Source organism: Passer montanus, unplaced genomic scaffold, assembly GCF_014805655.1.
Source record: "Passer montanus isolate IOZ18808 unplaced genomic scaffold, ASM1480565v1 scaffold22, whole genome shotgun sequence".
In the NCBI taxonomy this organism is placed as follows: Eukaryota; Metazoa; Chordata; class Aves; order Passeriformes; family Passeridae; genus Passer; species Passer montanus.
Window position 1 is genome coordinate 11,020,036 of NW_024366815.1, and position 13,914 is coordinate 11,033,949.

General features: G+C 33.7%; 1 protein-coding gene across 3 annotated transcripts in view; it reads right to left on the reverse strand.

Annotated features, from left to right (window-relative positions):
* The window catches only part of ADAMTS6 (ADAM metallopeptidase with thrombospondin type 1 motif 6), a 145,124-nt gene that overhangs the window by 37,909 nt on the left and 93,301 nt on the right, over positions 1-13,914 (reverse strand). For all 3 annotated transcript variants that reach the window (XM_039710000.1, XM_039709998.1, XM_039709999.1), the window contains exons 12-14: positions 12,879-12,986; positions 7,656-7,801; positions 5,363-5,426 (exon numbers count right to left, since the gene is read on the reverse strand). In XM_039710000.1, coding sequence (XP_039565934.1) covers positions 5,363-5,426; positions 7,656-7,801; positions 12,879-12,986 — 318 coding nt within the window. The remainder of the gene's footprint in view (positions 1-5,362; positions 5,427-7,655; positions 7,802-12,878; positions 12,987-13,914) is intronic.

Consider the following 13,914-nt stretch of genomic DNA (forward strand, 5'->3'; position numbering starts at 1 on the left):
CTCCAATGAGGGCCACACCAGAAGAGATAAAGTACTTATCCCACCCCACACAGTGCTTGTCAGGCCACACCTGCAATTCTGTGTCCAGTTTTGGTCCCTGGTGCACAGCACAGGTGTGGACGGAGGAGAGGCACAAAGGCAATCACAGGGCTGGGAAGCCTGGCACGTGAGGAGTGGCTGAGGGAACTGGGTTTGTTCAGCCTTGAGAAAGGAAGGCTTGGGGAAAGCCTTATCTCCATATTATATGGAGGCCTTATCCCCAGTATTTGAAGGCTGACTACAGAGAAGATGGAGATTTCCTCTTTTACAAGGAGTCACATAGAGGAGTGTGATGTAATGTGTACAAGTAATTCCTGGGCAGATTCTGACTGAATACAGAATAGAAACTTTTCTCAATGAGAACAACTCATTGGAATGATTTCCTCAGAACAGTGGTAATGCAGTAGATACTTTTAAGATTTGGCTGGAGAGGATGCTGGGCCATCTTGTCCAGACCATGTTTTTGCAAAGAAATGTTGGACCAGATAGTCCTTGAGATCCTTTCCAACCTAAGACTCTATGAAAATCCTAGGCACAGAAATGCAAAAAGATTACCACAAGGTAAGCCACAAAATGCATTTATAAAATGTCTTCTCTTTGGCACTGTCTCTTTTTGTATGTGTTCTTTTCCTAACATAAACATGCAATAACTGCTTTTCTTTATTGGGTAAGATATTTCATTTTTTTTCATTCAGTTATACTACATGGATTACTCTTGTCAAGCCAAAGACTGCTTGTGTCTCCAGATGCTCTTTTATGAGCAAATCAGGTGGTAGGAATCCAGCAAGAATATGAGAACTTAAAATCATGTCTGAAGAAAGTCCTGAGAAGGAGATGTTTTGAGTTTAAAAAGTGTTAACAAATTTCTAAACCACTGACACACACCTATTCATCTTAGAGCTTGGGATGAGGCAGATTTCAGCAACTGAACTTCTTGTTTCCTATTAACAAAGGTCTGTACAACCCTCAGAGAAGAAGAGAAACAAGCCAGAAGAACGACAGTTCAAGCTCAGGTACGATTACATTATGTAGCTTCTCACATGAATTAATTTCAGAAAAAAAATTGCTTGAAGTTATTAAAATTATGAAACCAACAACAATATCAGTAAATGTGTGCATAATGAAAGGAACACTCCCCCCAAAAAGAAACCAAGATTCTGTTGAGAAAAAGGACTGAAAAACAATAAATTTTTAAAAGTATGTCTACACACATATATAAATAAAATATTTCCAGAATTTGTAAGCAAACCATGTTTTTCATGAAATATATAAAAAGGACACTTTTACAATTTTAGATGTATGTCAAATTAAGATTTGTATCCTTATAATTATTTTAAATCAATTAGTTACTGTAACTGAGAAATTATGTTTCATGCCATTCTACTAGAATTGTGTACTTTTTTAAAAATTAAAAAACACTTTGGTTGGAAAAAATACATATTTTTGTTAGAGATAATGTGGTTGGCGATAGAAAACAATTTTCTGATGAGTGCGTTCTTTCTACCACCCTTATGTTTCCAGAACTTATTAGCTAATGTTATTTTCTGCTGATCTCAATGTTTCCATTAGCAGATGCCTTTTGAATTAAGAAGTCATATATGGCTTTGGAAGTGCTTGACGAGAAATAAGTCTAGTAGGAGTGTGCACTGTTTCCAAAGGATTAAAATGGTAAAAAAAAAAAAGACAAGAGAACTAACTCGTGTCTGCAAGAAAACTGAAGTCAAAATAAGGGGGTTTTTGGGTTAGGAATGGTAGGCACTTTAGGCAGGGCTATGTAAAGTTACATACGGGCAATGAATGTTGATGCTGCAAAAGAAACTTCAAGAGAAAAAATGTACAAACAGCACATTATTAATAAAAAGAATAACAGATTTCCATGCTCTTCCATGCCCTCTTATATTAATCAACATACCATTCAATTAAAACTATCAAGCTCTAAGGACTAACATAAATCTTGAAACAAGTGTCTCACTAGTGTCTACTTGTGTCTCTGATTCTTTGTGATGCAGAATCATAAATATTGCTATGAAAGGACTAGAATTGTCAAAACCATTAAGACTGTAAATTTAGACTTCTGTAAGTACCAAGATATTAATACACTGGAAAAACCATACCAAAAAACATGTTAAAAATTGGATCACAAGCTGTAAGAATGGCATTTTCAAACTACCTGGCTTGAGTTTGAAATCGGTTGTTTTTCAGTCCTAGGCAATGAAATTAAAAGCTCTTTCCAATAGCTTGTTAAAATTACTGATTGAAATATGAGAATAGGTAGGAAACCAGTACTTCAGAATAGAGTGCTGTAATTTTTAAATATTTCAATAGATTGTTGCAGTGGTTTGAATGGATGCAAATTACTACCCTCAGGTATGAACAATTGGCTGTGAAAGCTCAGCTGAAGAGTGACCTCCTGAACAGCTCTTTTAAGAGAGAGTTTTGGGTACAATGAATCAACTTGGACTAAAAGAACATTATCACGACTACTTCTAATAAGAAAAATTAACAAAATGCTAAAATGAATGAACAGAATCCCATCACTAATGTGACAAGCTAAGTTTGCAATTAGAGTTATCTCTGACAGGCCTCAGCTAGTGCAGTGGTTTGTGCACCATGTTTCAAGGTGTGTGCTTCTGGGATCCCAGTGGTTACCAACACAGAGACAGTCTGGTGTAAAGAAAACTAAGAACAGACATGATAGTAATCTGCAAACACAGGAAAGGTTCCAATCTAGGGAATAATACCTGTTATCTTTTTACTGGGGTTAGGGGGTAAGTAGGGATCTTAAAGGACTGAAAAACATACATAATATTTTATGAAAATTGTACTGACTGTAAGGATATTAAAAATTCCTAATGTTATTTCCTGGACTGGAGGTATTTCAAAACAGATCAGGTGCCTAACCATCAGTTAAGAATGGTTTATTGAGAATTATTTTGTTTTTGAGCCAGGAAATAGCCTGAATGGCCTCCTCAGTGACCATCTGTGTGTTTCTCCTCTGACTCTGTAAAGTTTCTCTCTGTAATAAATAAATAAAGCATAGGGGAAGAAAAAACAACTAAGAATAAAACTGTCTGAAAAGTGGCAATTAGAAATTTAATATAATAAAAATATACCAAATCATAGCAATATTTCTGTGCTGTGTCTAGGTAGGTATGGGGTCGTTCTTAATAATAAAAAAGCATTAAAATTGTGTATTTGTGAAGCAACAGATTACATATTATGTAAACATTTTTATTTACTAGTTACTGCGGCATATTAAGAGACAAATTCAAGATTTGAAATAATAATGCCTGGACAAATACTTCACAAGAGTCCTTAGAGTTAGGGAGGAGGGCTGTTGTGTACTGTGTTTTTTAACAAATCTTAGACTGTGGGTACAAACTCAAACAGTGCTAATGTAAAAAGATCATTATTTGAAAAGGATTAATAGAATAGCCTAGATTACAATTTGCCTTATACCAATCCCAAACAAACAGATGTGTGCAGATAGTTGTTTGCAAAAGTTGGCAGATACTTGATGCAGATTGACACAGGTTTAAAAGAAAGATAAATAATAACCCAAATCAGTACCTTTGTGTAAGTTTTACCAACTAAAACTTATTAGAATTCCTGAAGAATAATGAAACGTACCTAGATTTTGGTAAGTCACTTAGCTTAGTAGTAGACATTGTGGAAATTGTTGTAAAATAAAGCATATTGTTGTAAAATAAATAAAGCATATGTGAAATTTACTAAATATTAACTGACAGATTTCAGTAAGCAGTCATCATGTTGTTGCCAAATTTGAAAGCGGGTTTCCTATCAGCCATAAGAATTAGAATGACACCAGATGAAACTCAAAATTTTCATTTGTGAACTACAGCTACTAAAATATTGCTTGTTTATGAAATATTCCAATTACAAAAAGACCACCTAAGTGAAAGTAAAGAGAAAGGTAAATTAGTTACTGAGAAAGGTAAATTAATTAAAAATCTTATAAACCACATCTATTTAAATTAAAATTGTAGCAAGACAGACAAATGCAAAGATACACATCTACAGAAAAAAAACCCACAACAATGCCAAGGTTCCAGAATGGTGCACTGGATTTTGGAGGTTGGATAACTGGAAAAGTTTTACAGTTCCTACTGGACAGCATCTAAACTTCAGTTTTTCTTACTACACTGTGGTCACTTCTTGTCTGTGTGAACAGGGCAGTTGTGATCAACAGTAAGAAAGTAATTTTTAATTAGGAAATTTTAAATGCCTAATAATGAGAATTACCTCCACAGAGAAATTTACAACGACAATTTACAATAATTAATAATGATCATAAATGCATTTTTCCCAAAGAATTTGTATATAAACTATTATAGTTTCCTGAATATACTGAAATATAAAGAGGTGAAATAGTATCACTAGGTAGAGATGCTCTCAGTCTTACAAACTTCCTTGGTTTAAGATGAAAATTAACATGAATTTAAAGCTAAAATAGTAGGAGAGTTTTTTTATATTTGCAGTACTACTGACCTGGAATTTGAATTGGAAACTTATTTGTGAAATTCTTTATAATGTGTCTTTTTTCCTGGTTTGAATTTTAAGTTACTTGAATTTATAATTTTGGTTCATAATTTGACTTTATACTGTGTCCTGCCCCTTCAGGGTCCCTGCCCAATGGACTCAGCTCTAAAATGGAACTGCAGGATCATTCTGGTAATACAGTAAATAGCAAATACCTGCTGGCAAAACAGCAGGTTTTGAATACATTTGCACAGAGCGTGTAAGAGGATTGTGTAACACATTAGCACTGAATGTTATAAAGGTACAAAAAGTGTAAGAGGGCTTAAAAGTGGATTCACGAAGGATACTTTAACTTGTGGCAGTTGATGTGGTACAGATTCAGCACGAGTTCCATCAATCTTTAGAAACACAGCTTTTGGAAACTCACAAGGTAAACCAATATAAAATTCATCCCTTTCCTGTCAAAAGTGTGTATCATTCATTCCTTATAAACCTGTTATAGGCCACTGCTGGAAGATAAGGCAGTGGGCTAGACAGATTTTTGCTCTGATGTAGAATGATCCTTGTTCACATTTACTGGGGAAGCTCAGTGGAACTCACTCCAGGCCTTAATGCAAAGGCACTAGCTAGACACCACATCAAGACAGGATCCTAATGTTTATCAGAACACACACACAGTGTCCACGATATAGATGTGCCTTATGGGACTGTTTGCCAATTAAACACAGAATCCATACACTTTCTGAACTGGATAAAAAAAGCTTCCATTGCTGATAAATCATAAACCAGTCAAGTTGATCACAGTAGAATAAAAATTACTTACATCGGTATTGCAGGAGCGATAACGTTTCCTTTCTCCAAGACAATATTTGCCTCCACCTGAAGGCCTGGAAAAATATGTTTATATGTTAGGATATGCCCTAGAAAAAACACAACTGCATGAGATATACTAATGCATTCTTAATATTAATACAAGTCCAAGAGACATATATTACATAAATAAAAATACAATCAAGTTTTAAAATGAGATTTTGATAAGAATTGTATCTTTGATTTGCATTGGAGCAGACACAAAATATTATTTGGTACTTGAAAAATCATTACTCGTAATATTAATGTAGTTTTCATAAGTTCCAAACAGTACAGTTCAATTGCATTTTGAACATAATAAAAAAAACCTGTTGGTTTTAATTATTTACTTGGTTTATAAAATTAAAATGAGAAATGTGTAAACAACCAATATGATACTTTTTTTTTCAATCATCTCATCTTACTTGAAAACCAGCAAAGGCAGGTTTTGGACTCGGAACCAGGAAAGACTGCATATTCTAGTTCAGAAATTTTACTCTGATTTGAGTTAATCAGTATTAAATCTGAGGAAACTCCAGAGTAAGCAGATTTCTATTAGTTTAGGTAATTGACTATTAAATTGCCAAAGTGCTCAAGAACTCTATCTATCTTCCATACAGGTCAAATATTGAACTAACTTAGACTTATATGGAAGATATCAGACATCAGCTCTTCGGCTTGCAACTTGATAGCAAAAAGAAAAAAAAAATACTTTGTGAGGCTTTCATAATAAAATTAAATATTTACAGTTAAAAATTAACTATAAAATTAAATCAATACTATTTTTCATATTACAGTATTCAACCAGAAAATATATCCTTAATCAACAGGGGTTTTTTTTTCATAATGCAGACATACCCTCTCCCAATGCATTTGCCTGTTAAACATTGAAAATTTAGTAATTTTCATCATACCAACCCAAATATATGGTGACAGAAGTTGGAAAAAAATCTTAGGATATTATTCATGCTCCAAACAAACATTTCACTAGGCTTTTAAAACACTGCTTTGAAAAAAATAATTCATTTCTTATTCTCTCACTATCACAGTCTGACTGTGTTATTGATGCATACAGGTAATTTCTGCTTTTGTATCCATTGAGTAAGTAGTGATATTGGCCAATTAGGTAGTTACTGCTAAAACAGGGGACAAACAGACCACCTTAAGTAACAGTCATATGACATTATCTGTCTTGCAGAGTGCAGTGGAGAGCTGATGAACAACCTGGCTTGGAAAATATGGATATGGGAAACAAATAACCCAAGGGAACAGACAGCAGAAGACAAGAAAAGGAGTGACAAAAGACAGAGAATGAATTTTCATGAAAGAAACACAAATGGCATTCAGAAGAAGTGGTCTTAAAAACCAGTAGTGGTGACAGAGACAGTGATTATGAGAAATGACAAGAGAACATGGAGTAACAGAACTATCCTGCGAAGGCCTATAGCCGTGGTGAGGTAATCAGAACAGGCAAAAGCCAAAACAGAAAACAGCAGCAATTAATTCAGCAAAGAACAGCAATAGAAATAAGCATTCCTCATTTGAGAAGAGATAATGACAGAGAGAGGAGCACTTACCTGACAGAACTTCTCTGGAACAGTGTTCAGGGCATTGGAAAACAGACAGATTGTAAGACAAGTACAGATATATACAACAAATCAAGCTGTAGTGGAGAAGCTGCCCCCTCTTCAGAGAGGGAAAACACATCAATAGAGAGTGGTGGCAAGGAAAAAGATTCTGAATTGTTTTAAGAGTTAGTAGGAAGCCACATGTGAAGTGTGGAACACGGCAGCATGTAAATACACTGCATGCAATATAATATTACTACCTATGGTTTGTATGTAAGCAGTTATATTGAAAACCTTGGAAATACTGTGTTGGGTTTGGTGTTTATTTTTTAACAAGTAACTGGCAATTGTTATTTGATATCTGAGACAAGCATTAAAGGAAATATGCCCTAAGAAAGAAACTTCTTAGGGCATATTTCATCATAATTTAAATATATTATGATGAACAACAAGTCACATAAAGAAAACCATTCTGGTTACTGCTAAATATAAATCCAGCTATCTTTACAGTACATAAGATACATTAAAAATGTTAGAAGCATGTCTAGTGAACTCCTGTTTAAGCATTTCTGTCTGCTATTTTGAAGACAAATGTTGGCAAACTAGCAAAACATTTTTACAGATAACAAGTGAAACCACAGTTTTGAATCATTTCCAAATGTGTCTTTTTGTTGGCTGCGGCTTACTTTAGCTACTTACGCTGGACTGTCACAGTGTCTTATAGATGAGGAGACTCCTCCCCCGCAGGTCCTGCTGCACTCTCCCCATATTGACCACGGACCCCAGCCCCCATCTATGCTCTGGGGCCAAGTGCCAAAAGGTACGCACTCTCCCTGATAACACCACTGAAAGATTTCACGAAAGAAACAGAAAATCAGCTTGGAGGCTGACACAGTTATCAGGACAGAAAAATATAAGGGTCAGACAATGACCAATTATAGGCATTAGCATTCCCTGTATAGATAACAAGACTAGTATTTTACTTTTTCTAGCCATGTTTAGACATTGGTGAGGGTGTGTGTGATTTGTTAAATGTCTCCACTCAGTCCTGAATTATAGGTCCCTAACACACACCAGAAGTATTTTTTATTTCATCAGACTCCTTAATGTTTCACAATTAAGGAACTACAAGTTGCTTACATTCTTTTAAACACTAAGATTCATTTCCAAGCCCGGTTTGGTAAAAGAACTTCTACTGAAGATTTATGTAGAGGTTTCATTACAGAAAATGAGAAATTCCCCTGATAACATTTTAAAGAAAGTATTTATTTTTATAAAAGAAAATCTGGGGCACATTATAATGAAGTAAAAATTTTTCTCAGTATTTCATTCACTAACATTACAGACATAATAAAAGTAGTGCTGAAGCATTAGACATAGTACAGAAAATAATTTTATAATAGTGACTGGCCACTTGTTTGGGGCAGAATGGACACATGTACTTCATTCAAGCAAACATTTAAACTTTGTAATATTATTACTTAAATCAGAAATACAAAATGACAGACAATTTGCCCAAATTATTGACTATTAAAACAAGTTTATAATTTAGTTCTTCAGAGACCTTTTCTAAACCATTCAGAAATAATCCTGGAGCCCATATTTTGGTCACATTCTAGTGTCTACTAAGAATTTGAAGCAGGTCAATTAGACACCCTTTCCTACTACTGCAGGCTTAGGTGACAGAGGAGAGCATGGACTCAGGTCCATCATGACCTGAATCTGCACATTTCCCTTCCAAAAGCTGAGCAAGTGCTGTTTTTAAACTCCCTCGAATTTCTGTAGTATTGATCCTGTCCAAAAAAAAGACATACAATTTCTGTGTCCACCCCTCATTATCACAGTGTTTTGCAATGCCTCTCACGACACAATAAGGGTAGAGTATAAAGTGAGCTAGAGGAGTGCCTAAAATAATATTTTTCTTCTCTTACATGGATAAATTGATAGAAATTTTATTACTAAATGTCAAAATCTCCATGTTACAATCTATTAGAGATGCCAAAAAAGTACATGAAAAGATATTTAATGCTAAAGTCAAAGGCTAAAAATGAAAATGCTTCCAAGAGTAAAAATGTAAGCAACTAATTTAATTTAAATTATACTACATACATAACAAACATATCAAGATCCAAGCTAAGAAATGCAAGATTAAAAACCTCAGATTTAAGATTAAAATATTACAATACTCAGATTTAAACTCATAATATCACAGATATAAAAGTGAATAGGTTTACTATCCTAATTCCATACTATTAGAACTATAGAGACAATAGACAGGTACAATTTACCTACTTTATTGTTTCAAAGCTGTATAAAATCCCTATAGTGTATAATTTCCACTGTCATGCAAACATTGTCTTCCACATTCCCACACTGCCCTGTAAAACCTCTTTAAATGCTGGGGTTTCTCATCTACTGAACTTAAATCTGAGGATTTAATGCTCACCTCTGTGTCTCTTAATTTTCTAGTAAAAATTTATCTTTCACTAGAAGCCAGTGATGCAGAGAATCTGCATCTGTCATAGTAATTAAAAATGACAAAAGTCTTCATTACTTCTAGTGGGACTGCAGAAATGTGGTTCCTCCAAAAATTACAGCAATTGCATGTGCTATAATGAGGTTAGGACTATTGAGTAATCACCATATGAAGAAAGAAGAGGAGGTGACAGCTATTTTAAAAGAACAGTTCTTCACAGAAGGTTTAGGTCTGAAATATTAATTTTTCTCTAACATTGAAAGAACAATTTTCCATTATTTCAGCAGAAAGATGACAGTGATGCATTCAAATATGCATAAAATATGGAAATCCTCTGTGAATAAAAACACTCTAAAATTTTTCCTAAAGAAGTAACTAATGAAAATAAAATATATGGTGGCACATTTGAAATCACTTTTACAAGTATTAGCTGCTTTAGAGAATTAGCATTTATAATAGTGTTCTTTTAGCAAAACCACACAGCAAGTACTCTAATATAGAGAAAAAATTATTTCCTATTTTGTATGACGAAGAAAAATATTAATGTAAATTTTAACTACTAATTTACAATCATCTATTCTACAATTATTTTGCAAGAAAATGTTATGTTCAATACTAACCTACATTTATTTTATGTTAATGTCCAATAACGTATTAAATCATCCCACAATGAAGCTAGATAAACTGTCCTTTCAGCACTGTGTTTGCATTTTTTGCATGTTTGCCCATCTCTTCTATCCCTAGGATGGATGTAATCTATGATCTACAGAAAGGGTCACTTTTTTATTACTTTAAATTAAAACACAACATAAGTGTTCCTATCTGGGTTTTTTTTTATTGTTTTATACGCACAATTAAAAAAAAAAAAATCTATCAGTTAATTTACCTTCACAACCACATCTCTGGAAATACTTTTTTTTATTTTTAAATTTTTAAAAAATCTATCAGTTAATTTACCTTCACAACCACATCTGTAGAAATACCAGAGAGAAACTTCACGCATATTTAAAATTCTCATTACAAATGAGAAGAGTGTACCTTTTTGAATGCAGCTGATATATAAAACCCTTCACCAAATCATGAATATATTAAAGCTTCAAGAGAGAACAGATGTAACAGTTCCATCAGCAGCAAGAAACAATTCTATTCTTTTTCGCTGTATTCAGACAACAGATAAATAACTCTTATGGAAAACATTCTAAAAGCCTTCAGGGTAAGCAGATATCTACGTTTCAACCCAAAGGGTTAAAAGCTTGGCAAGTTTATAAAAACAACTGAAAGGTTTTATTATAGAAGGTTAGTCTGTTTTAATTGTAGAAATCCCTACACATTCTGCCAATAAGATATTAATATATATTGCACCAAATTATGGTTTGGGTTTTTTGTTACACATAATACATAAGTAAATATATAAACACAATTAAAGACTCTGAGATCTTGTTAGGTATTTAGAGCTGGAAATTTAATTTATTATATATTCGCACAGAATCCATCAAAATAGGGCTTAACTTGGTTGGGGCTTTTAGGCGTGACAGCAGTACAAATGTAGTAATAATAATAATAATCATCATCATCATCATCACCATCATCATAACAACAACACTAAGAAGGTGTTACACTGCAGTAACCTATTTATTTCATATTACTCTTTGGGAAAGGAAATTACATATTTGGAAAGAGCTCATGATTTCTGGTTTATTGCTACTAGGAACTATTAATTTACAGAAACTTTGTGGATACAGTTCATAGACACAATTCTCCGCTGCTAACAAGCCTCTTTGGTTAACAGGTTTATCTTTGTAAAACGGTATGGATTCTCTCATTTCCCTCTAAAATCTCACAATAGATTATATATATACTGATATATACTGATATATACTGATGACTGGAATATACTGATGACTGGAAAAAGATGTTTGGCAGAGAGCAAACTGATTAAAACTTCTTGACAAGGGAATAAATGAACAGTGTCTAAAAGAATCCCAGCTTGTAATCTCATGGTTCAAAAAACATAAGTTGAGGTAAATTGCTCTTTGTCATCAAAAAGAAGGATGGTTCCAAACTAAACCTAGACTGCTGATTTAAGAGCATGGCTTCTAACATTTTCTATGACTCTAATAGAGGGTAACATTTTTGGTAAAACTGTGAACGTCTCTCTTTTTCATTGGCTAACTCTATTCACTCTGTTTTTTAAAATGACCAGTTTAATAAATTTATTTAACATGGTTTACCAATATTTCCAAACCCAGCATGGAAAAGCCATCGGAACGATACCAGGACATAGGCCCTGAATGAAGCTGTCAACACGCATTAATAAACTGTGACAGCTGCCCAAAAGCTTTCATTCTTGTTGTTTAAACATCAGATTGCAAGTCAAAATGCACTGTTATCTTTGTTGAAACCAGCTCAGCTAGCATGACAAAAAGTCGGAGTGAAAATAGAAGTTCAGAAAAAATTCCAATCTCGATCACTGACTCTCATTAACAGATGCAGCCACTCTCAGACAGATACTGGAAATGGTTTAATAGAACAAGCTCTCTTCACGTGGTATAAAACCTGCATAAGATAGATTATCTTGAAAAAAGGTATGCAGAATGCATTTTTTTCCCTGCCCAGTACATATCTTTAAAATCAACTAAAATATTTTTTTCTCTCCTTTTCAAGATCTGAATAGATTTTGCCTTGTAACTGAGAAAAAAGTGATATACAGAGATGGTTTTAAAATCAAGATTCTCATATCAGACAGATATTGTAGTGCTAAATGTATCTATTGCAACACTGTCTTTCTGTACTTTTCTGTTAGGTAGAAGAGTTTATCTGACTGTACATCAAAGTCTGTAAAGCCAAACAGTTATGCAAGCATTACTGAATAATGAAAAAATAATTCAAAGTCAAAATAGAAAGGTCACTGGGAAATACAGGCTTTTATAAAACCCTTTTATGGAGTCATCCTTTTTTTTATATGCTTGTATGATTTGGCATATATCTGAAAAAATAAAATTCTTTTCCCTTCTAACAAAATGACATAGTTCAGGCTCTAGATTATGTTGCACATTTTCAAAGTCCATGGCAGACCTAAAGCTGTAACAATTCTTAATGGAAGAGTGGTATAAAATCAAATAAAGATTATATTAAAAGAGTTTTTACAAAAAAAAAATCACTCAAAAAATAGACAGAAGAAATAGAACATGTTTTGGGGTTGTTTTTTGATCCAGGCTCTAGAGTTTTAGAGAGGATAAATATTTTATTAAATTACACATATAAAATAATAGTGAAAAAATTCTTTAGGACACTTTACATTACAATGCACAGGTATTATGATAAACTATGTTTTTGTTTGAACTTAATTAACTTAATAATTGCTGATTTTGATTTTCTAGTTCTTTCTTCTTGTTGTCTTTGAACAATAAATTGCGTCTTCAAACAATAAAATTTTTTGCACTCACCCCCTTTTCAATGCTCCCTGTTTGGCAAAGAGTACCTTCTGCTGCTGGAATGCTGTTGGTAACACAGCGGTTACTTTTGCTGAGGCACCAGAGCTCTCTACACACTTCCTAGGAAAGAAGGCAGAAGCAAGTTGATCAGAATAAAAGCCTAAAATTTCTTCCAGTCCTCATACACACATGTATACACAAATTTGTTTTGAACAGAGACAATTAAGATGTGGTCTGCAGCTAAAAATCTAAAAATGGCTGTGATGGCAGCAATTTTGAAACCACTATATTTTTCCTAAGAGTATTCTGCCCAAAAAAACATTCTGGAAGCATCAAAACTAGACAATAATTTATTTTTCACACCTGCCACGCAAGTAATGTTCTATAATTACTTTTTTTCTTGACTTGTGCTAAGACTGGGCTTAGTATATTTTAGTGTTGTTACAGAAGTAGTCTTCAGATGAGCTGTAGTGCCTCCATTAAGGCTGCTATCTGCCTCCAAATTACCTGCCAAAAAGGATACCAATAATCTTGAGAGATGAAACAGCAACAATAATTTTTCTTTCCTTTATGTAAAAAGAAAGTTTTTGACCTCAGACTAGATGCATTCCTCTTCTGCAACACTTGTTAAAGCAGTGCATTTGTAGTTAGCACTAACTAACCTGCGTGTTAAAATATTTCCTTTAGGCTTTTTAGATTTGCAGCTGCTCGTCCATAAATGATTCATCCTGTCCTATTTCCCTACGTTGTCAGTGTTAAACTAACTGAAATTTTCAAATAATCTTTCTGTTCCTACCATATTTTCTCATTTGGTTTTGCCCATATATTAATTTAAATTAAGCCAGTTCTGCTAATATTGGAGATAAATTGTTAAAACTAGCAAAGGGTTGAAATTCATAAAGTGGGCATGATCCAAAATCGGGTGAACACTGGAAATCTCCACAGTTGCTTCAGTTGCCCCTGGATTCAGCTGTGTACACACAAAAGAATGAAGAGATGTTTGCTCTTACAGTAAATTACTTACACAATAATATTTACTATATTGCTT